Source organism: Amphiura filiformis, chromosome 4 (genome assembly GCF_039555335.1).
Source record: "Amphiura filiformis chromosome 4, Afil_fr2py, whole genome shotgun sequence".
NCBI lineage: Eukaryota > Metazoa > Echinodermata > Ophiuroidea > Amphilepidida > Amphiuridae > Amphiura > Amphiura filiformis.
This window is the reverse complement of record NC_092631.1, coordinates 5242987-5269438: the sequence shown is the minus strand read 5'-3', so window position 1 is coordinate 5269438 and position 26452 is coordinate 5242987. Positions and strand designations below refer to the sequence as shown.

At 37.2% G+C, this 26452-nt stretch overlaps 1 protein-coding gene across 1 annotated transcript; it reads left to right on the top strand.

The window, feature by feature from the left end:
• The first annotated feature begins 3892 nt into the window (after positions 1-3892).
• LOC140149648 (uncharacterized) lies at positions 3893-15886 on the top strand. The gene is made up of 6 exons (XM_072171728.1): positions 3893-4061; positions 7706-7800; positions 9628-9868; positions 11763-11909; positions 13678-13775; positions 14992-15886. Exons 1-6 carry the CDS (start codon positions 3990-3992, stop codon positions 15884-15886), a joined length of 1548 nt encoding a protein of 515 aa, XP_072027829.1. The 5' UTR covers positions 3893-3989.
• Positions 15887-26452: the final 10566 nt, after the last annotated feature.

Here is a 26452-nt window from a genome sequence, read left to right as displayed (position 1 = left end):
ATATTATCAACACATCAGATGTATTAGACTTTATATTATTCGCAGATGACACTACTATTCTGTACTCACATAAAGATATTGAAAGTAAATATCAATTAATTAATAATGAATTGAAAGAAATTAGTAATTGGTTCAAGTCGAACAAACTATCGGTAAATGCAAGTAAAACAAATTACATGGTTTTGGGTACACCACATATGACATCAAAAATAAACTCAACTGTGTGTGATGTATCTCCTGAGATCATTTTAGATGAGTCAGTTCTGGAACGGGTTACTAATACAAAATTCCTGGGTGTGATTATTGATGAATGTTTGACGTGGAAATACCATATAAACTGTATAGCAAAAACCATCTCGCGAAATATTGGAGTTATGAACAAACTTAAATTTTATGTACCTGATCGTATCCTGTATTCTCTATATTGTACTCTTGTTTTACCTTATTTAAATTACGGAATATTGATTTGGGTGATACGTGTAAAACATACTTGGATAAAATTATGAAATTACAGAAATGGGCTGTGAGGACAATAGCAAATAGTCATTATAGAAGCCACACTGCTCCCTTATTTGCCAAATACAATATTTTAACTCTTGCAGACACCTACAAACTTGAATTGGGGGTATTTATGTACAAGTACAGTAATAATGAATTACCGGGCGTATTTGATGGCTTCTTTACACTACGTTCCAATATTCATAATTACCAAACGAGAAACGCAGATAAATTCAACTTAATGAAGAACAACAAAACATTTACTGACCATGCCATTCGTACTGCTGGTCCAATATTATGGAATTCATTGCCAAATTCAATAAAAACGGCAAATTCATTGAAACATTTCCGTAAGATATATAAACGTGACTTGATCTCAAAATATGATTAATTCTTGAGCATTGTGTTTCTCGTTTGTTTGTTATGCTTTGTTTTGTTTTTTTTTTTTTTTGATGGTAACATTTCTTTGTTAAGGGGGGTGACTTCCTCTGGCCTTACTGGCCTTCTGGTCATCCCCTCCATAATTCGTTTGTTTGATATTGCCTTTGTTTTTTAAAATATATACTGTGTGATTTCATGTGAATTATGGGAAAATAAAATATCTTATCTATACAGAGATCTGCAGTAGACGTAAGCAATGCACTACTCCATCAATACACAGATCTACAGTAGCCGTATTAAGCAAGCACTACTTCATCAATACACCGATTTGCAGTAGACGTAAGCAATGCACTACTTCATCAATACACATATCTGCAGTAGATGTAAGCAGTGCACTACTTCATCAATACACAGTGGCGGCGCCACGGGGGGGCATGGGGGGGCAAATGCCCCCCCAGTCAGAACTCTTGCCCCCTGTTGCCCCCAGAAAAACCCAAAATTACGAAAATTTCCTGACTTTTTACGGTAATTTTGCGCAAACTTTGTTGATTTTGCCCCCCCCCCCTGAAATTCACTATTCCCCCCTAATGCCCCCCCCCCCGAAAAAATTTCCTGGCGCCGCCACTGTCAATACACCGATCTGCAGAAGACGATAAGCAATGCATTACTTCATCAATACACCGATCTGCGGTAGACGTAAGCAATGTACTACTTTTTCCGATCAGCAGTTGTCGTAAGCAATGCACTACTTCATCAAATAGGCCTAGGCCCTATATCGATCTGCAGTACATACTGCAGTTACTGTCCATTTTTCCTATACACAATACACAGTGCTCTCACCATTTACGCGTGACCTCTACAAATAGCGTATGTTAGAAGTATATTGCATTTGTCTAGTTAACATCACTGTGTGAAAAATAACCAGCCAATATTTAAACTATTCTCCAAACTTCTAGCAAATATATTTCTCTAACATGACCTAAAATTACAGCTAGGTTAGATGTTCAGAAATAGTCGCACTTTCGTAAAATATGAGTGAGGGCAAGGCATAGCTAGCTCATAGCTAGCCAACTCCCCGTGTTAATTGAATGGAGATTTGACCCAAAATATTGAGCTATATTGGTAACGGACCGCTCAGTTCTGAAGGATGCCACAAAAAAACGGTACAAGCTACATTTACATTATTCTATGAAATTCTAGAAAATATAGTTTTGTAACATGTCCTAAATTTTTAGCTAATTTAGGTGTTTGGAAATAGTCGCACTTTTGTGTTTTAGGAAGGATATGTAAACGACAGATAACACCAAAAATATGAAGAAATTATTTCCAAACCGTGTTAAGTCAACAATCATTATGTTGCTCATTTTCAAGAATGCTGGTTAACAAAAAGCAGGCCATTGTCTCATTTCGTGAACAAAGGTCCACATACCATTGTTTCCTTTATAATCGGTTACCCAACTGAAGCTGTATTATAGCAGCTCATTGCGATACCGCACATATAAAACAGACACATGTGCACAACCAGAGAAGATCCGATTTAATCAGTTGAGCTGTTTCAATGAGTGTTATCTTGGTTTAATAGCTTTTAATGGGGTTTAAGTCCTGCAAAGGTCGAAGTGAATTCTACTGTAGACATGACTGCATCATGATAGACATAAAAGCAAGCACTCCCGGTAGGTACAGTAGACGTAAGCAATGCACTACTTCATTAATACACACTAGCTCAACAAGAGACATGGTAGTGGAAGATTATAATGTTTTAATCCAAAACAATTAGTGGTGTATTTTTTAGAATCGACATGATCGGGAGTGTGAGTAGATGTAAAGCAGCGATTTAAAAGCCCGGTTTAAAAGAATAATAATATTATGTGTGTCCGGATGTATAGGCACACTACTTCAGGGGCTGCGCAATAATTATGAGCCCTGTGGGAGGGTAAAATTGGCCGGGGGGGGGGGGGGAGATCCCAAAAATGGCATGTACAAGGGGGGGCGATTTTGGGCAGGCCGATGGGAGGGGGCAAGCAATTTTGTTGCACATCCCCTAAGCATGGTAGGCCTACTTCACCAATAGGCCTACAGTAACGTAAGCACTTATTATACTTCTTAACTTAGGCCTATACTACACAGATCTACATTATAGGCCTAATTATGGTAAGATGGGGTAAGTGGGACACTTACTATACCGTACTACTAGATACTAGATACTTCATTGCAGCACTAAATCCACCAATACGATATACCGAATGGTGACTTACCCCATTGCAAATATGTATGTTTTAATTTCACTGTTCAATATATTGGAGTTTATTTGGTATTTTAGCTGCGGGACATGCTTGAGACCAACACTACCTTGATGTGGCGACCAACTTTGAGGAATTATACTTATTTATTGCCAAATATTTAAAAGTCTTTACTGAGAATTTAATAGGAGAAATTGGGAGATAATATAGGCCTATTTCATTTACCATGAAAAAAGAACGCTTTTTACAAGCCTGATAGCAGAAAATCATGATGAAATCATGCAATTTAGCCAATTAGGGCCTATTTAGTATGGTGTCCCACTTACCCCATCCACTTGGGTAGGTGGGACAGTGGTTCTTAAAATTAATTTTTGATACAAAAAATAACAAAAAGTTAAATTGCATATAATGCCTGTAGGCCTAAATGCCACCACAAGCTGAATTAAATTAATACTGAAAACGCCTATTGAATGACTTGATTATTGATTTTGTGGCTGAAAATCGCACATCGTGGTTTTTGGGGTTTTGTCACCAAAAACCAAGAAAAAAAAAAATCTGTCTCATGTATTCAGATGAAATTAATAATGATAATAGAGTAGGCCTATTACTATTTTTTGGGTATAATTATGTTACTACTTCATCAACATTACAGATCTACAGTAGATTGATTGATTGATAATTTTTACTTGTCATTTATAGTGCTCGACTAATAATAGGAATCTCGCCAATAACAAAAAAGGTCGTTGACCTCAGTCAGTTGTTTTCAATTTTCATCCATCTTCGTGAAACCGGAAGCGGCGATCAACGTAAAATTATCGTCGATATTTTTTGTATTTTTCGAGTCATTTGATTGTAAAATAATTTTCCATCATGGGGAAATCATTTGCTAATTTCATGTGCAAGAAGTTTTTCCACCCAGCGTCATTTGCAAACATTAAGCGAGTAAGTATAATACTGAATTGTAATTTGTAAATCATTGATTATTGGTAAGCTTAAAATTTCAATCCGGAAGTTGCGGAATTTGGAAGAATTGCCATATTTTGTATTACAGAAAACTTACCCAAGGTTCTACAACTTGAGAACATATGAATTTGTGATGTCCACTCAAGCTTCACTGCTAAAACGCAACAACTTCCAGTTTCCTAAACCAGTCAAAAATCATGCCCTGGGTGGTGCAATAATAATTATGTGTAGGTATGCCAGGCAAACACATTTGCTAGTCAGCCAAATTCGCCGACAATGTCAATGCATTTTTACATAGAAATTTAAAACAACTGGTCAAGAAAGAAACCTACATAAATATGTTTTCTATACTTCACTTGACCCAAATATATGATTTTTATGGTGATAAGTCACTCGCACATGGAATTTTAGAGGGATTTTGATAGCAGTTCCATTATTAAAAAGCTGCTATCATCATGAGACTAAGATCTAGAAACACCCAGTGTTGCCAAAACTTTTCAGCGTCAAGGTGCGGCGCATTGACTCGCCAGGCCGCGGTAAAGGATTCTCAAGTAGCCCAATTTTTTAAGCTTCCACAAAAGCGCCCAATACCGGATATTTGGGCGGATTTACCCGAATTTAGAACGCAAAACACCCAATTGGGCGGAAAAGCACTTGACTTTAAAACTTCCGGTACTAAAATACTTGGAAGTTACTGACCGATCAATAAATGGTCACAAAACCCATTGTAATTTCAATTTGGAGCTTCAGAGACTCAAAACCTTTATAAATCGGCTAAATTGAAATGAAAATACATCAAATTACTGCCGCGGCCTGAGACTGGCAAAAGTAGCCCAATTTTAGGCAAGTAGCGGCATGCTTTTTTGAGTAGCGGCAAGTGATCGCCAAGTAGCCCAATTGTGCGCCTAAGGCGCGGCGTTGGCATCACTGGAAACACCCCCGAAATGCCGTTTTGGGGAATTTTGCTAGCTGAATCTTTTTGACATTGTTTGATGAAAGTCAATCTTTGACAAGATGTAACTTTGCTACGGAAAGTGCTATGAAAAAAAGGTTTTCAGTTTTGGCTTTGTTTACTCAAGGGCTTTAATTTGATATATAAAATGATGCAGTTTGATGGCAAATTTGAATTCACCTAGCATACCTATTATGTGTACCCCTGGGACAAGCGGCTAGGGGACGCAGGGGTAACCTTGTCAATCAATGGTTTATATGTTTATCCATGATCAATCCAATCGATAGGCAATTATATCTATAAAATAATAACAATAATAATAAGGGGCATTTCGTGATCCACAGCCTCATCCCCCCCCACTTTTCTCAAAAAAAGTTGAGATTTTTATATCACTGGAAACCTCTGGCTACATAATGTTTATGTACAAAATATTTCTTGCAGATTAATTCATTTTGCAAAGATATCGTGAAATTTGAATTTCGTTCTGGTGCACCAGAAGGAAATTTTGCATATTTGAATGTGTTCCTAACGTTTTCCTATGCCTTTTTAGGGCGTAAGGCCCCTAACAGTCAATTTTGAGTTTCCCGTCACATAATTTCTGAAAACAAGTGAGGTAACTTTTTCATTATTCATTATTCATTATTTGTCTGCCTTTCATTATATGACCAACACGCATGTAAAATGTGTTGTTATTTGTCAGCCACTCACTTGAAGATGGATGTTTAGCCCAAATGAGATTCAAAAGTATATTACAAAGAGTCTGCAAGGTTGACAGCAAAATGTATGTTTTGATTTTGATTTTTCCACAAAAAGTAAAGGGATATTCATAATTTTTTTGGCAAATATAACCAGTTTTCATTGGTATTTTTTTGAAAATCACAATAATGAATTCAAGTGATGGTCAGAAAATGAAGTGAGGGCGGGTGACGGGAAACTCAAAATCGACTTTCCTTGGCCTAATGTAGAAACGGTACCCAAAATATCTGTGCCAAAAATTGCTTGCCCCCTTTCGACCTGCCAAAAATCGCTTGACCCCCTTTTGACCTGCCAAAAATGCTTGCCCCCCCTTCTGGCCTGCCAAAAATCTTTGCCCCCCTATAATTCACCCCCGGGTACACATAATTATTGCACCACCCCTAAGCAGCGCCCGCAGGCGTGCTCCCTATTCCACCAAAACAACCTACAGACAAATGGTGGTTCTCTGTGACTTTTTTTGATACACCATTGAAATAACACACGATAAATGAGCTTATATTATACCGAAAATTGCAGTGTAGTCTCATCCCCGCACTTGCCACAATAAGAAACAGCACGACATAAACCCGACTGAAAAGGAGACTTAGTTCCAATAATTGGAACTCACGGCTCCGACCGTGAGTTCTAAGGAGCTACGTGTATGTGGCGCTGCGATTTAGCGTGCACTGCATTCATCACCATATTCTCATGTACATTGTACATAGTCGTGGAGTGGCCTTTTCGCTGCTCATACATGTAAAAATCACTCAGAAATCATCTTTTTGAATATTTCTTTGGACAAAAGCTGATGTGTAGAATAAGTTGCACAATCACAGATGACATACATCATTGACACAGGTTTCTAAAGTGCATATTTTACTAGATATACTAATGCAAACTTGCCAAAATAAAACCCTGGAGGCACCCTACGGGAGTACCTACAACTTGAGAACAAGTCCTCAAACGTCCGAAATATGTAGTTACTACAACTAAAGGAGACTGTATTTAATCTATGTGTGTGACAAAGTTTTGTGACACCCTTAGTTAGTGAATGTTATTATTATTTTTACATCAGCAAAAAGTCATTTTCAAATTGCAATATACCACCGATCATTGTGGGATAAATAAACTCTGGCACTCCGCTGTAGAATATAGATATTTAATTCGGAATATGACCCTTCGTCATGTATCGTAATCCTGACATGGCCAATTTCATTCATAAAAATACATTATGACTCTTTTCCCGATCCTATTCTGATCACAATTACTCGGATCTTGAAGCAAGGAATGTGAACGTCATCTGGCATCAAATATATTATTTGCATATATGTATGCAATATATATTTTTGTACCATACTTGGTGATTTTACTGCCTAGTACCACTCTGTCTAGAGTGGAGTCAAAACCCATGTACCACTCCCATGTCTCACTCCAGACATAACTAGTCACATGGGAGATTACTTGTCCCACCCTCTAGTATATACTTCAAAAAGTAAACAGACCCACCCAAAGAGATGTCCTGCTCCAGACATAACACATGACATGGTAGACTACTTGTACCATCCTCATAAACAGGTGTGCCCAGAGAGTGGTCCTTGTTTTCAATTAAAAATTTCCAGACAACATTATGTAACCTCACAACAAGGGTTCCATTTGGGTGAAGGCCTATACTTTAAGGACACAACCATGACCTCAGCATGTTTGTAAACATAGATTGTCAGAATACAGCATTTAGTGTAATAAATAACATGTGTTGGCCAGACAGTGGTCTCTTTTGCCATGTATCACTCTGGGCTGGTACAAGTAACTTATTCCACTCGTGGCCTGAAGGCCACTCGTGGAATAACTATTACATATCTCATGCAATACTCAAAGCCATTCAATAATATGTATTTTATTTAATTAACTGTGTTATAATTTTTCTTTTATTGTAAAGGTATGGATGGCAGAAGAACGAACTAAAAATGAGCAGCAGAAGCAAGACACTCTACGAGCTGAGTATGAGAGGGAACAAGAGATCTACAACAACAGGTAAGTGTACCGAGTGAGAGGACTGGAATTGTGTAGGGATAATATACCGTACCCATTCACCTGTACTAGGCCTTAAAACAGCAAACTTCAATTGTACCAGGATGTTGTTGAAAACTATTCGGTATACCTTAAAAACTTGATAGTTAGCATAACGTGCTTACTATCGAGCGCTTTTAAAACATGCAAACATGAAGTGCCCCATCCACAAAAGTGTAAAGGGTTTTGAGCAAATCATCGATACACGTCTATACATATAGGTATGAACAAGTAAACCTGCAAATTTGTGTCTCAATAGCTCGGTTAGTAAAGCACTGAGACTTTGGTACAATTTCATGTTTTCAAAAGCGCTAAGCACATATGCTAAACTATCGAGTTTTTCTGGTACGGACCGTACGGTACAAAAATCATTTAGGGACACCCTGGTTCCCCTAGGGCTGTTGTCGAGTAGAGTTTACAAATTGGCAATCGTCAAAAGCAAGATCCGACGTCAACAAGTTGTCAACAAAGCAATACATCAATATTCATTAAAGTCAAAATATTAAGTTCTGAGATCACATTGTGCTTCGTTTATTGACACCAAAATATTACCTTGCCATATATACGCTTATACGCATAATAAGATAATGTGCACCGCTTACCAATGAAATAGCCTAGGCGACTGATATAGATGTTGTGGTAATTAATGGTAATTTTAAGCATATCGAACCGGTATGTTTTAAACTTATCTCTAATATTTTAGTGACTAGTTTTTGTCGACAATTGTTCCATTCTTGTCGGCAATCTGGAAAATTGCTTTGTTTACAATATTGTCAACAACAGCCCTGTTGACAACAGCCCTACTAGTTTCCCCACAATTGATCATATTCAGTACCTGAAATTGTTAAAACATGTCCTACTGCCTCCATTTTCGACTTAAAATCAATGGTATGTTCATTTTATATCAGATGATAACAGATAAATGTAGTAATAGAGGCTAAAAACAATAGCTTTATTCTCTAAATTAAAGATTTATCAAGAAACGATATGGAGTTACAGTATTGTGCTTCCACTTTTATCAAATGGGTGATTATGTGGTGCTATAGCTGGCGATCCTCTTCTAAGATGGCTTTTAGTTTCAGGCTTTGCCGTTTGAAATTTGCAGGTGAGCTTTTAATTGCTCTCCTTGAGTGCCACAGTAGAGCACTAGGAGAGCATTTTTACTGTACTGTATATGTGGTTATTATTGTTACACCAAAGGTAGGCGAGCAATAAAAAACTCTCCTCAGCTTTATTTGAGGGGAGTGATGGGGGGCAATCACTCTAGCTCTCCTCAAACGGCAAAGCCTGAGTTTTCTGAAACCATAATGAAATGATATAGTCAGTTTAGACTACTGTAGGTTTATAACCATTTATCATGATGTCATGTTTGGCTGGTAAAGATTGTCTGGGTTGCCAGTTTGATGACTTATAAATCCCTAAAATCACTAAACAAATCCTTTTAATGTAACAGATCAGGATATTTTATAGTTTCAAATATGACTGAAGTGCATAAACAAGGTCAATTTTATGGCAAGGAAAGTGTTTGTTTGTATCAAACATGCATTGATCCACTGTGGAAAAAATGCAACAGGGGTAGCGTTTTAAGGGGTCTTGGGGTCCAGGACTCCTTGATTTAGCAGGTCCCCGTGATTTGGACCCCTTAATTTTGTGCGTCTGTGTAGAATTAGATGCCTGGACCCCTTTATTTGCCAATTTGGACCCCTGGCCTCGGCAGGTCACCGCTAACCCTGAAATGCAAGAAGTTGTGCAAATATATTTTTTCTCATGTTGTAATGTTATGTTTCACAGAGTTACGATGGGTGATGAAAAAGTCAAGCATGGACTGCACTTCATGTATGAGCCACCCAAAGGATTGGAGAAAGGGGACAAAGACGGGGAACAAGAGTTCAAGTTTGAATGGCAGCGTGAAGCTCCAAGGGAGGACTATGCCAAGAACATGGATGTTCAGGATCAGCCATTTGGAATTGCTGTGAGAAATGTGAAGTGTATCAAGTGTCACAAATGGGGCCATGTCAACACTGATAGGGAGGTATGTATATTTTGTATATATGAAGAGCTTGTTTCCAAACCCATGTTAAGTCCACAACCACATGTTTCTCATTTACAAGTTTGACATTAGCAACAAAGGCCTCATACAGTATTGTTACCGTGCAATGCATCCATCCACTGTTTACTTTGTAATGGTGCATCCAACTGAAATTACTATACCTATAGCATCACAACCCATTGCAATATCGCACATGTAAAATAGGTAAATCAGAAACATGTGTTTGTGTTAAAACTTGGTTTGGAACAAAGGTCTTCATATGTACATGGAATACAGTAAGCCAAAAAATTAAGGTACCAGTTAGGTTCACCCCTTGTATATCCTAAACAAAGACAAATATGTCATAATTGGAACCAGCAGCCAATAGCTACATCTTTTAGTTCGAATTTAAAACCTCATTTGTTGAAATGGATCAAGAAATAAACACATGACGATTCAAAAATTCAAGCAAGATATCAATTTAAAAGTTGCAGTTTGTTCCATATGATGCCCTATTGATTTGTACACAACGTGTTCACGAACAAGCGAACTAGCGCCGTGCTTCCATTGATTAACACGTTAAAACTAGCGTCGTGCTTTCATTGATTAGGACACAAAAGTGCACCTTTTGATTTTGTTTCTTCATTAGGTTTTAGATCACTGTTTCTTTAATTCTCAACCAATTTCAACAAATAAGGTCTTAAATCAGAGCTACAGAGTACAGGTATTGGCTGCTTATTTTAATCTTACATATATGTCTTTATTTAGGATATACAGGGGTGAACACAACTGGTACCTTAATTTTTTGGCTTACTGTAGATATGCACTCATGCCCACCCCTCCATCGCACACACCCATTCTTGTGTTCAAGTATCCAACTGACCACTGTATCACTTACCTATATTCTAACTGCAGAGTTTTTGACACACTCATCTGTTTACAGCCCTAGCTGCTATGGGCTATTTGCAGGGAGGAGATAAGTGACAGCTTATAGGATCAAATTTCAAGCAGCCTTATCACAAAGCTCCTTTGGCCAAGTGGGCAAGGCACAGGTTGTGTAAACCTGAGGTCCTGGGTTCGATTCCCAGGTGGGATCACTTTTTCTGCTTGTCTGGTGAAAAATTATGTTTACTCATCTGTACACAATCGACTTATTGTGGAGGTGTTCATATCAGAAACTAGGAGGTGTTATACCCCCCTCTATGGCTTAAAGACACTCTTTTTGACACAATCTCCAATCGTGGAGCTGCCGGGTTTACAATATTTGGTATAATATACACATCTCCACAATCAGAATACTCACACACCATTATGGGCGTATGTTATCATGTCCAAAATGAGCTAATAGATTAACCATGCATATCAGGGTCAGAATTTTGGCGAGAATCCGCGAATCGATTCTCGCAAAGATTCTCGTAAACAGATTTGCGTGAATCAGAGTTGATTCTCACAAACTTTTGTAGTTTACACAGAAGTTGATTGGCAAGAATCAAATGATTCCCGCAAATGTATTCTGCAAGAATCAAGATTGATTCTCGCACTGTGAAACGAAATTCTGACCCTGCATATGCAGTCAAGTGGATATACATTCATAATTTTCACCATCTAATTGTGGACAATTTGCAATAATATTATGTACATGTAGTGTGACTTGTTTAAATATGTCAAATATGATAGTTTGCCTCCTTTTATTATTCTTGTTCTGAAACCAAGGCTGGGAAATGTTTTCAACCGTAATAATTGTTTAAATAATAAAAAAATTGCAGTCACATTGTTTGGGTTCAACCATGTTCACCATTATTGCTCCAAAGAAATTCATGTTTGGAAGTACCCAAGCAAAAATTATTCATTTATAAACAAATGATAAACTTTATGTTTCATTTCCTACTTTGATTAGTGTCCGATGTACGACAAGGCTACAGATGAAGAGTTGGCTGGGCCAAGCAGTAATCCTGTGGAGTTGATGGATGAAATGAGAAGAGATGGACTGGCTTTGAAACAGTGTGTATTAGGACGGAAGAATAATGGTTATGCACAGAATCAGGTATGATGAATTGACTGATAATTGTAGGCTCTTTTCAGTTTACACTGTAATGGAAGGGACGGCTTCAAAATCCATAACCACTAGTCGATCGCCGACGCCCTGGTAGAACCGGTATGTTCTATTGTTTTGCACAATAGAAGCCAGTTCCAACCACCGGCGGTCGACTGGCAGTTTTTAAGCCATCCCTAACACCACCTTTTTATTGCAGATAAGGCTATAGTGTGTCTTGTCTCAAGTAGAGAGGTGAACATTTTACCACATTGAACTTTTGACCCATCCTAGATAAGGGAGATCAAAAAATGAACCAATTGTGAATCAATGATGGGAATGAACAACTCAATTATGTTGGAATGAGATAGAATAACAATTCTTATAATGAAAGACATAGTTTGCGTCTGACGTCACTGTCAATCAAATTCTCTACGATCCTTGATAGGCTAATAGCGCGTATAAGGAAGGTCGATTCATCTGGCTGGTGCCGATCAGAGAAAAGGAATAGCAGTGAATGGCGAGGATGGCGAAAATGACATACTTTTACAAGGCGAAAAGCAGCTTTTCTAGGCATTGTGGACATGGTGCCTTCGGTTAAGAAAGTTTCCTACTATAAAGACCTAACTTTTGAGATGGTTTGCATGTCGAAAGGTGCAAAATTAACAATAAGGCGCCCGTTATAAATTCGCTGTCAGCAAGTCATCATCACGACACTTGTAAACAAACCATGCTCGGAGTTTGATTGACAGATCGACGTCAGATGCAAACTAGTCTTTTTATCTTTGTCTTTCATTATAGTCTTGAAACTGAAAAAATTGTGTTTCTATTCTCTCTGCTTTCCATGTCTTGCATGATACACATTAACAGACCAGTGTAGCCCTTGATTACTTGATGCTACCTGAAGGTCTATTGCAATTCAATCAAAACACTACCAGCAAAAACAAGCACAAAATTAAGAATCTACAAATATCATTGACCCAGGTTATTTTCAAGAGTCACATTAAATAACCCTGGTATGGTGGAGCACTTGAAGTCTATGGTAGTACCATCAACCATGTCACAGACTTCAAGTACTTGGGTTCCAAGATGGACCCAAGATGGGCTCTAGTGCAGGAGACCTAAAAAGAAGAAAAGCACTAGCCTGGGCAGCTTTCTGGAAACTGGAACGCCTTTGGAGAAGCCCATCCCTGCTAATCGAAACAAAAATCAAGCTGTTTGAGACAACTTGCGTTACTGTTTTTCTGTACGGGTGTGAGTCATGGGTAATCACCGAGGATATGGAAAACAAGATCAATGCCTTTGCAACATCTTGCTACAGAGTCATGTTAAACATCAAGCGTGTGGATCGGATTCCAAATGAAACCATCTACAATCGGACCAACACCACTCCACTGGTTGCCAGAGTCAAGATTCATCAACTCAAATTTCTCGGCCATATATTGCGTCTTGAAGACGATGAGCCTGTGAAAGAATATGCCATATTCCACCACATGGGAAGATGAAACCGGGATGGACGCGCACACTGTACTTACAGTATGTCCAGCACCTCCTGGGAGATACTGAAGGGATGCTGCAGCCAATCAAAATTGTTTCGCTTGCCCAAGATCGCAATAGTTGGAGAAAGCTCCGCAGCTGATGATGATGATGGTGGTGGAGGGGTTTATGGAAACCATGAAAACCAAAGGATGTTATCATGTTACAAGGAAACATTAATGTCAGTAACAAAGAAAGATTAAACTAAGCGATTTTGTCAATTTTGTTCAATTTTTTTTTACAGCAAATGGTTGGTAATGATGAAGATAGTGATGATGATGAAGAGGCTGAGGCGGCCTTCTTGAAGACACTCACAAAGAAACAAAAGAAGAAACTCCTCAAGTAAGTCAAAGCTGGTGTACTACACGGCACTTATATTATTTAATCCTTCATAATTTTAAAATTGGGAAATGTAATGTCTAAATGTTTTTCCAAGGGTTAGTCTGAAAGAATTGTACACTTAAAAAAAACTGTTGTCGACAACTACAGTGACCCACACAAGGAAACTTGTGTGTATTACTAAGTTGATCATGCAGCTTTCACAATTTCACAAAATTCTTTTTTCCAAGAGTGAAGTTCTTTCAGATTCGTCCTGATCTTCAGGTTTAAAACATCCTTATAAGCGCTTGGCATGACCCTGGAGCCCACAAGCAGGTGCATGTTTGAAAACAACTTACGCGTAATAGTGCAAATTAGGGCATGTATGTGTATGCTGGAATTGCGGTCCATATCAACACTATGAATTGCTGGGCATAACTTGTACTTACTGGGAAGTTATTGACCAATCAATAAATGGTCGCAAAACCCATTGTAATTTAAATTTGGAGCTTCAGAGACTAAATTGAAAGGAAAATACATCAAATTACTGCCGTGGCCTGAGACTGGCAAAGTAGCACAATTTTAGGCAAGTAGCGGCATGCTTTTTTGAGTAGCGGCAAGTGATCGCCAAGTAGCCCAATTGTGCGCCTAAGGCGTGGCGTTGGCATCACTGACTATGAATTGCTGGGCATAACTTGTGTCTGGCCAACCTAACTTTTAGTAAATGCAGTGCCTGGATGTCTGCCCAGCCTATTGCATATTACATTATATTGCAGTAAAATTTGGCATTCTCATTTACTAATTTTAATTTCTGGGTGTGACAAGCTGAAGGTTAGCAACTATTTTAAACTGTTGCAATTTGGTAGTTCACAGCATCTTGCAAATGGTAGTGAGATTTGGTAAAATTGCATTGATCATTTCATCGCGAGTATGTAGAAGAATTCAAATATCACAGATATACTTTTGTAGATCCTGTAGTTCTTGAGTTATGTTGTAAAGAGGGCTGAAACAACATTTTTGTAAAACATACATAACTCATTAACAACAATAAATCAAGCAAGTTTTCAAAGTATATGATTTGTAGGATGAACTGTTGCAAAACATCAAAGTGTTATTTTTCAATAATATATTGATTTAGATAATATATTGATTTTTTTTGGGGGGCTGCTTTGAATAACAATACCTAGTTTACCCTTAATTTATTTGTTTTGTTCTATGTTTTTTTGTTGTTGTTTTCTAGGAAATTGGAAAAGCTTCAGCAAGGAGGTAGAGTCGGTCACAAGAAGATGAAGAAACACAAGAAGGAAAGCAGCAAGAAACATAAGAGACAACATGAGTCTTCATCAGATGATGATTCCAGCTCGGACAGTGACTCGGACAATAAGAGAAGAGCACAGAAGGATAGCAGAAAAAGGCACCAAACGTCAGATAGTGACTTGGATCAAAAGGGGATAAAAAGAAAGCATGATGGTTCAAGTCATCAAGCTAAGTATAAGAGCAAACAGTCAAGGAGAAATGATTCCTCATCTGAATCTGACGATGATGATGATGATGGTCAACGCAGGTATACAAAAACGGGTCATGCTAGAAATGATGAGTATGGCAGAAAACATGACAGAAAAGATGGACATGATAGGGATGTTGACAGAAGAAAAAGTAGAGATCAAGATCATGAATCAAGAAGACATAGTGGAAACAGACACATGGAAAGGGAGGACAGGGGTAAATACAGGGACAGGGATCATGATGTAAAGGACAGGAATGAAAGGAGAGTAGAGAGGGAGAGAGATAGTCGAGATGATCGAAGAGAAAGGGACACTGGACGAGAAGAGAGAGAAAGGAACAGTCACAGAGATGATAGAAAGAGTAGTCATTCAAATAATAGAGATGCAACAAAAGATGATTGGCTGAGTGGGAAATTTGACGGGTTTAGCTCCGGGCACAGATCAGAGAAGCAGTCGTCACATGACAAACGTAAGCATAATAAAGATGATGAATCTCACAGACGAAGAAGAGATAGTTCTAGCGAGTCAGAGGATGATAGGAACAGAAAGACTGAGATATGTGACGAGAGAAGAAAGACTGAAGAGTATAGAAGAAAAGACAGAAGTAGAGAACACAGGCGGGATAGGTAATTCTTCATGATTCTTTTTCAGCAAGTGTGGTCAACCTGTACATTTTGAGCCCTAAATTTATGGGACTGTTTACATAGCTGGAGAGAGTGAAGCGTGAGGGTAACTTTTCCATGCAAGACTTGCCCATGTCGATTGGTAAACTTCAACCTCTGAAACCAATGTCACAGACTTGGAAAACTTTTTCATCATTCTTGTCATAATTTGTGGAAGAGCTTTGTGGAATATTATCATTATACAGCTATTCTTCAGTGTCCAGCCTATGTAAACTCTCCTTAATTAAACTAAACTAAAAGCTACCTGTAACCTGTGGGTCAATCAGGAGTGTTTACAAAATAGAATACTATGTTATCACTGGTATCTTATGAAATTTTAAATTTCAAAATGGAGTAACTTACTTTCTGTGACCCAGCATTGAAAATCACGCACTGTGATTTGTCAAAACATGTCACATGAAAGCCCTTTATTTGAAATTATGTGCAAAATTATTTGAAAATATATGGCAATATTAGAGGCAAAAAGCAACCCAAAAGTCTTCAGAAAACAAACCAAAAGATCATTGAAGTCTTGTGAATGAAAATAGTTTAATTTATTCAGGAGGGAGTTATTAATTTAAGTTATGTGCATGCTCTATTGCGTTCAATGCACGATTACAGCAAATAATTTTGAATAATGCATGATTTTCAATGATGGGTCTTGAGGGTAATAGAGAGCAAGTTATTCCATTTCAAAATTTGAATTTCATAAGATGGCAGTGAAAAACCTGTGATATAATAATGTACTACAAAGTGAAGGAGTTTTTTGGGGAACAAAGCAGAAAAATGATTCACTTAATTATTCCTTTAAATTATGAAATTAAGAATAAGAAATTTATACTGAGCATTAAACTGTCAAACATGTAAATTGTGAATGAAAAGTGGTACCGGTATGTAAATAAAGATTAATGTAAATGGATTGAATGGAAATATATTTGTATTCTGTGTGTTGGAGAAGCATACATGCACCATATGTGACGTCCCATGTCAAAACTAGACACTTTTGGGCAGGATCATAAATGGAGAAATAGCCAAAAATCTGCCCGGGATGATTTTTTTCATAATTTGGGTTTGTTGCGAATTTGTGATGTTATTAATGTTTAAAATATTATCTGATAGATTCAGATCGGAATATAACTGGCATCTTGTATTTTTTGAGACATTTTCAAGGTAGTTCCTACTATTGTCAGTAATATTTTTAAAGGTCGATATCTCAATTTCCAATTTTACAATACCATAATTTACGAACTCAATATCTTCGCTTAGGAATGTCAGATTTCATTGGAGAGAATGACGTTGTGGAGCAAAATATCTCTTTAAGATATGTAAAAACCTCAAAATTGATAACCTGCCCAAAAGTGTCTGGTTTTGACATGGAACGTCGCATATCATTTGAATTGTGACCAAGTCTAGTCTATTTCTCTAAGTTAGAGGGCGTGTACCCGATAAAGGAAAACAAACAACAAAAAACCACAAAACATGCAGGTTGTAGTTTTTCCATAAATTGATAGAATAAACTTGACTCTTATATTGGGTTATTCCATTTAAAATCCACACTACCCCTGTGGAAGATTTTGGAAATATCTTCCACAGGGGAGTATGAATTTTGAAATGAAAATGGAATTTTGGAATGAACACATTAGGCAGCTTCACACATCGTCATCATCCCTATATCTTTGTGTTAAAAATTGCTGTGATAGTACAGCGAATCCTCTCGTTTTTTAACAGTTACGCATCACGATTTTGTTCGAGATAGGCCGAGCGACTCAGGCTAAGCATACCATGACTATCATATGAGATACCACTGCGTTTCTATATTCTACACATTATAACGATTTGTGCATGCTCTAGTACCCCATATGATGTTTCTATTACAAGAAAAAAAATAGTTTTCAGGTAAAACTAGTGTATTTTGTTTCCAGTACACTCACTCGAAAAGCAGTACACTAATTAGCGGGGCCTTGCAGCTTGCTGTGGATATCTTTTACTGCATTTTTAATGTAAAAAATTTGAAATCCAACGTAAAAATTTAGATATATTTAATTTTGAGAATGACAATTATCCTTTATAGGTATAAAGGAACGCATTTAGCCGTTTCAGGTGCACGTCCTATAACACAATGCATATTTAAACTTTCTTTATCTGTGTCAATAATAGAATATTGATTTCAACGGAGTATTGAGCTGTATGGAAAAAAATATTTATAATACAGGGTGTTGACACTGTGCTTCACTTAAATTTCATACACCCTCTGATAAAGATTCACCCCAAATCTTCTACAGAGGGAGGGTGGGTTTAAAATAGAATTGGTTGTGCTAATTCCATTTAAAATTTATACTTCCCCTGTGGAAAATACTTTCAAAATCTTCCACTGGGGTAGTGTAGATTTGAAATGGAATAGCGTATATTTCCCATGAGTTCAAAGTCAGTGATATGGATCAAGCATTTCATCAGACAAATAGGAATAATATTTTTTTATTAAAACAATTTAAAAGTGTTTTATTTGTCTGACATCTGGAGTACTTTCAAAGCATCTATAAATTAATACATTACATCAGGCCTAACAAAATTGTTTGATTGGCGTAACCCGACCTGACCGACCCCAATTTTTTTTTATGTTACGCCAATCAAACAATTTTTTTAGGCCTTACCAACAACAACCAAAAATATATATAGGCAATAAAAAGCAACTGCATCTTAGTCATAATTATTTACAAAAGTTGATTGAATTCAGGCCTATTTATTAATCTGAATTCAAAGTTCAAGTTAATCTGTTACGTTAAAATACATTCAGATTATGTTCATGCTAAGTTGGCCTGAATTTATGGTAATTAAGGTTGCATCTTAGTCATGATTATATACAAAAGTTGATTCTCATTAAAGAGATTAAACTGAAAGAGTTGGGACTCAGAATAAGCCTCTGTGTAATACTGGTAAATCTGCCATTTGATGTTCACTTATGGAGACCTAAATAGTGCAGATTCATTCATTTTATCGGTAAAAGCAGGTGGCGGATGACGTGATAGAAAAAGACTGCAAAACTGCTCAGCCGTATGGCACTTTCCACACAATCGGAACACAGAAGTAAATCTGGACTGAATTTCGTAGCTGCCGTGATCACTGGTACGCGCCATTCAATTTGCACACTAAGTGATCGGAGCTTAACCAACACGGCGAATTTAAAACCATCACAGCGACTCTCACCCAGTAATAATCAAATTTTACTGTATTTAATTAATTTGAAGGTTAGTTTTGTGGGGTTCATTATCGAACCCCAACGGTTTTAGCTTGTATTATTTATTTATTAACATAGGCCTACTTGTTTGTGATATTTTAAGCATTTTTAAATTTCAAAAATAATCCCATTCAATTACACGGCTGACAAAGCAAATTTACTGAATTTAGAGAATGCATGGCGTTCACCACCTGTGTAAAAAGTAGAAATCAAGCAATAATTTGTATCTTTAAGCTTGAGGGTTACAAAGGTTTGCATACATGTTGTGCTTTAATAGCGTTCATTATCAGCACAACAAATAACACATAGAACCCAGACAAGCATTGTAAATCAACATTTTCTGAACACATTTTAAAAGAATTATTCCAGGAATACACTATTTTGTCCTCCAAAAGTTGCAAGCAAACATGGCAGAGTCTCGACTCTTTTAAAGGGCAAGGAATCTTTTTGATTATCAAGTCACAAAACTGTTTAATACTCTTCAATCATATCTACATAAATTGCAGTTAAATATCAAATCTGCGATCTAATGGCACAGGCCTCTTAAGCTCCTCTCGAAGGCGTCTCCAAAATATATACTGCCCATGTCCATTGCCTGGCCATTTTAGCAACTGCACTCTACAGAATAATTGTCTCAACAACAGAGTCATTTTGTTATCTGGAATCTCCTCCAAGAGAATAAGAATCATCACATTGCGGCCCTCTTCCAGGACTCGATGATATGCCATGTTCAATTCAAAATAACACCAGTTGTCTTCAACAAATCGGGGCGAGAGTATTACAAGAATTTTGCGGCTTCTCATTATGTGAAGAGACAGTTCACCAAAAATTGGTCTCCCAGCGCGTATGTCTCTGGTCTTAAGACAAAGTCTGAATGGTTCTTCACCTTCCTCGATATTTGGTTCTCCATCTACCCAGTCCTCATCCTCTATATGGTATGCATCATACCGAGGGACACCATTCTCATCATCATCAATGCGGTCATCATCATTGACAAGAAAGTGTTGTTGGTTTCTTCTTCTGTTGACAAGCAAGAAGAATCTGTACTGAATGTGCCAGCGATATCGTACAGCTATTACAAGAACTACTACTAATACAGCTATAGTACAAGAAATACCAATAACAAAGTGTTGTAGCAAGTGTGATGTTTCACAGTCATCTAGGTTAACCTCTGTTATGCTGAAACCCTTTTTCGATTCGGGGAAATAACATTGATAATCACCAAGTGGATCCTGTTGAAGAAAAACCATGTTGTCTGTAAGAACCCAATTTCTAAATGCTTCCACAGTGCAATCACATTGAAGTTGATTGTTACTTAAATCTAGTTCAGTCATGTAAGTGTGGTGGGATTGAGATAGCATTGCTTTGGAGACTACTGGAATTGCATTGTCATTAAGAATCAATGTTTTGATGTTGACCAAGTACTCTAAGTTGCTTATTGACTTCAATTTGTTAAAACTTAAATCAAGATATTCAAGTTTATTAAAGTATGTAGCTACTTGTTCTTTATGTATGATTTCAATGTTATTTCCACTTAATTCGAGATTTGTTAGATTACTACAAAACATAGCAAGATTATTACCTATTTCTGTAATTTTGTTGTTATTCAAAACAAGGTATTGTAGTTGAGGTGTTTTTAAGTTCTGTATTATATCCGCTATGTCATAAAAACCTGTATCTACATTATCCATGCGAAGGTTTTCTAGTATGGGCAAGTGCATTCCATCAAGTGGGTACGAGATTGAGCAATCTGTAAGAGTTAAAGACTTCAGATGAGGACAGGTATAACTTTGCCGATAGATGGACACGGTTGATGCACTTAAATCAAGTGATATCATTTGAGCTGCAACTTGACATAGGCCTATATTTACACCAAACATGCCAAATGCCAAACCAGTTTGGTATGCAATGTCTAGTACTTCTAAATTTGGTGGAGAATATGGCCAATTATCTATATGATCTCTGAACTGATTACCTTGCATGTTTATATTTGTAAGTGATGAAATGTTACACAGTTGCTCCCATAAAGGTACAAAATCACTCAAATGATTGTATGACAAATCTAACATAGTTAAAGAGTTATAGCTACTAAATATATTCATTGCAACAGGTGGAAACATATTAATATTTGCGGACAATTTTAATTCATTCAAACTTCTTAAACCTTGGAAGGCATTCACAGACAATGTGAGATATCCACATGCAATATCTAAAACTTGCAATTCATTAAACCATTCAAATGGTGCACCTTCAACACTTATTGTAGCACCGTAGGATGTTAATGTTAGTACCTGTAATGATGCCTTCCATTTTCTCCATGATTGAAATGTTGTTGAATTAAGGTGGACTTCGTCTGACCACACATATAGAGTTAGCTTTTCAAGTGGTGCTGAATCTAGCATGTTCAAAGTCTCTATTTCTTCATAAATTTCTCCTTGTTCAAGTTCCAGATTAGTGAGATTATAGAGTTCTTTGAAAGCTTGAACACCAGTTGTAGAAGTTGTCATATAAAAGTTTAGATATTTCAAGGGAATCACTTTGCTACATTTATGACTTGCATCCAAGAGATTCTCTTTATATGATGAGCACAATATGAGATCAGGACAGGATGCACCAATGGAGATATCAAGGTGTTGTAGGTTATGTAATCCAGTCAGCAGCCTCTCAATGCTATCACAGTCATATATTTCACCATCAATGTACGGTTCGCGTAATGATGAAAGTGGAGCTAGAGCAGGACCAGTAATGTTGCCAGACCCGTCATCAAATAACAGATGTAGAATTTGTAAGTTTTCTAACCCAGACAGTGATGTCGAACCAAGACTTGATAGGTTACTACAACCAAGTGTAAGTGTGTGCAGTGAGGTGAGACCTTGAAATGGGGAACCAGCTAAAGGACCAAGTAAGTTTAATTCCAAGTGGGTAAGGTTGCTAAGCATGCTGAAGGTTTTGTCACTTACAAAGGTTACGAAATTGGAACTCAGATCCATACTCAGTAGATTTTGAAGTCCAGAAAATGCTTCATCTGGCAATGTTGAAATGAAATTAAAAGACAGGTCCAAATTTTGTAGATTTTGAAGTCCAGCAAATACATCATCATGCAATGTCGAAAAGAAGTTGGAAGAAAGATCTAAATCTTTCAACTTGTGAAGGCTGCTTAGTGCATTATCCTGTATATGAGAAACAGAATTTACATTCAAGTCTAAAGTTACTAGTTCGCTGAGTCCAGTGAATGCGCCATCATGTAAGGATGATATATTACTGCCAGAAATATCCAAATATTGCAACTTGTGAAGACTGCTAAATATATTAGCTGGTATATAGGAAATAGAGTTGGAATATAAGTTCAATGATAGTAGTTCATGGAGTCCAGTAAATGCACCATCATGCAATGTTGATATGTCGTTACGAGAAAGATCTAACTGTTGCAACTTTTTAAGTCTGTGAAATGCATCATCAGGGATAATACCAAGTTGATTAAAACTTAGATCTAGTGATTGTATTGAAGCAGCATGTTGCAGTGGTGGAACACAGATCAGTTTCCTGTAACTACAATCCATATTGGTAGAATTCCATATTTTACAAGCGATACTTCCTTGTGGATAGCATGAGTTTGCCTGTTCTGTTGGTTTTCCATTTGTGGGCTGGATACACGGAGGACAAAACACTTGGTACATACAAAAAACATATATTAACTGTAGTATGGAAGCCATGGTGGAAAGCATAAATTGTGTTCTACACAGCAACAAGATGACAAGTGAAATATTTACAGTCTTTAGTAACAAAACTAACTACATTGTAGTATAATGGCGTAATTGTTCACAGCGTTGCCAGAATATGCCAAGCAAAACGCCAAGCATATTTTACAGATAATACGGCAATGCCCTTTTCAGTTTAAATGATTCTCTTCTAAACAGGTGGAAAAATTCTCATTGCATACGAAGTGGGATGAAGTTTTAAAAAAAAGTAGGGGGGCAGGGCCCCCCTCCCACTGGCTACACCACTGAACAGTACAATACCCTTTTGAAATGAGGGAAATGAATGATTAGAGAATGCTGGAAGAGTTATGCACACCACTTTGAAATATGAATCTCAATTGGTACATTTCAGAGTAAATTGCGCTTGATTGAAGTAGCCCAATTGTACAGATATTGCATTCACTAGCAACTCTGATTCAAAACCAGTGGACCACAGCTATTGTTCCAATATCTGTAGGTGGACTGTGCCAGACATTGACCTTGACCTTGTCATGGGATTTCCCCTCAAATTATATTAATTTTGCTAGATAGAAGTGACTGTTTTGAATCAATTTAAGAAGTTTGAAGTTTGAAGCTTGAAACTTAAATTTTATTTAATTAATGTTTTATAAAATTATGCTATCTACAGTAGATAGCAGGATCTGTAGAATTCAGTAAATAATTCTCAAATTTAAGAAAATAGCTTGTAGACCGGTTCTATTTTGGAAATCATGTGCTTATTTAAGCATCAAGCGGTAGGTTTGCGTAAAAGCTGGCAAACAAACCAATTTGGTTAATTCATGTATCAGAGATGCCGGACTTCGGGAAATTTCCTGATTTCAGGAAATTTTGCTCAGATGTTTATGTGCAAAAGTATACACAAACATAAATTTTCAGGAAATTTTCAACCGTTTCAGGAAATTTTGTCATCAACCACTGGCATCTAAACTACGCAAAAAAAGTTTCTTTATGGTTAGGAAATTTACCCACTATTAAAATCTAGCAACCAATTTTGTACGTTTGCTCACTAACCGCATGCGGTGATTGTCCTCGCATTTTGACATCTCAATCACTACTCTACGACACTCCTGAGAAAAGATATGAATGTTTAAGTAACACGAGGTCGAAAATGAAAATTGCAAAGAGGCCTATTCAGCGGTTTTAGAGCTGATTCACTGATCCAAGACGGTTTCATTATTCCCGCCTTTTAAATTTTAATTTAAAGCATTTTCCTTGATGCATGTTGGATAATCCTTTGCTTATTATGCAGATGAATGATCAAAGACAAAGGTGAGTGGGTACTAAGACATTTAAGTTTTGAGAGATGGATTTGGAAAAGGGATTCAAAACAGGTCATGATTACAGCTGCATTCCTGGAAGCAGAAGGAATTGAGACACTAGAACATAACATAACATAGAGTGGCCCTCCAGAAGCCCTGATCTTAATCCCTTGGAGAACCTTTGGGATCAGCACAAGAAACGAGTCAACAAGAAGATAAAGGCAGATATAACGCTGGTGGGATTAAGTCGCATCGTTATCAACGAGTGGAGCGGGGTTGAGCAAGGTAACATTCGACGCCTCAGTAGGAGCATGAGGCAGCAGCGTGGCTGCTGTAAGGGAAGCCAACGGTGGACACACAAAGTATTGAAAGACGGGTAAAGAAAGAGATTAATCTCAAGTGAAGTTGGAAACGGCAGTATGATGCCTGAAATGTACTCAGCAATTAAACAAAAAATGTTATCTGCATGTTTGTTGTTTTTTGTGTTCTTTTATGCTGAAAACTTGAATAGGCCTCTTTGCAATTTTCATTTTTCGACCTCGTGTTACTTAAACATTCATATGTTTTCTCAGGAGTGTCGTAGAGTAGTGTTTGAGGTGTCAAAATGCGCAGGACAATCACCCGCATGCAATTATTGAGCAAACATACAAAATTATTCGCTAGATTTTAATAGTGGGTAAATTTCCTAACCATAAAGAAACTTTTTTTGCGTAGTGTATGTGGTATGCTGAATTCAAATATTTTGTCTGCCAAGCTATATGGAACCCCTTGACCCTAAAAAGACCCCCAACCCCCTACATGCTCATATAGGGGGCACAAATTAAACATGCTCCAAATTCACTAAAAACATGTCAAATTATTTGTCTGGGTCTAAGGATCACAAAACATATTTGCGCATAGGACATATAGTTACCAAGTTATTTTGCATGTTATACAGGGGTGAAAAATTAAAGTTGCTCCGGTTTTGTAAAAAATGGATGCAAACTGTTCCTCAAGTTCAAGGGATTCAAAAAAGGAAAAGTTTTTGCTATCTGCGATGTCAATTTCAGATGATAGATGATAAATAAATGCAAATTCTATTGAATCGTATAGCAATCCTACATATATTTTGACTCTTTGCTGTGTAACATGCTCACTAGACATCGCAGATAGTGCAAACTATTCTTTTTCTGAATCCTCTATGCTAGGCAAACAATTTGCTGCAACTTTTATGAAAATTTGAGCAATTTTAACCCATGCACAATAAGCAAATCGACACGTGACCTTTAGTACCTCATAACTATTGGTTGTGTATAAACAAACATTACACTTATGGGATCCGCGGGGCCAGATGCACAATTTGACATGTTTGAAAGTATTATTGGAATAAAATTAATATTTTGCCCCCTATACAATCCTATGGGGTTATTTGGGAGTCTTTTTGAGGGTCACAGTCTCAAAATATTGCTTGGCAGACAGATTCGAATTCAGCATACCCGAATAAGCTGGTTGCCAACTTTTACGCAAACTTGCCGCTAGGAACACAATTTTTTCAGAATAGAACTAGTCTATTGTGGTTTTCAAAATTGACCCTCGCTTTCTATCAGCGTTTTTCTATTTATCTGGTTTGGGGATTAACAAGAGCACACTGGTGCTGTAGCTCATTTGTTATGGGTTATGGTCAGGAATACCATGCGTAGCTATGTATAGCCATGCATAGATATGTATAGCCATGCATAGCTATGTATAGCCATGCATAGCTATGTATAGCCATGCATAGTATAGCCATGCATAGCTATGTATAGCCATGCATAGTATAGCCATGCATAGTTATGTATAGCCATGCATAGTTATGTATAGCCATGCATAGCTATGTATAGCCATGCATAGCTATGTATAGCCATGCATAGCTATGTATAGCCATGGATAGCTATGTATAGCCATGGATAGCTATGTATGGCCATGTATAGCCATATGTAACCATGTCATGGCCATGTATAGCCATGTATAGCTATGTATACAGGGCTGCCAACTTTGAAAAACACATTTCAGTATTCTCAAAATCACCATAGTGCTGTGATCAAGCACAAATCAGCATTTTGAAAATATACTTACGGTTCTCAAGGTATTTATTTATTCAAGGCATTTATTTATTTGTACCTTTTGCTTGTCGAGTATCCTTTGATTTTATTTTGTTTAATACAGTTTTGTTTGTATATTTAATGTCTTGGATGCACCATCGGATAGATGAGTGCCACTGATGTAAAAGCAATTTCCAAATAAAAACTTGAAACTTAAAAACT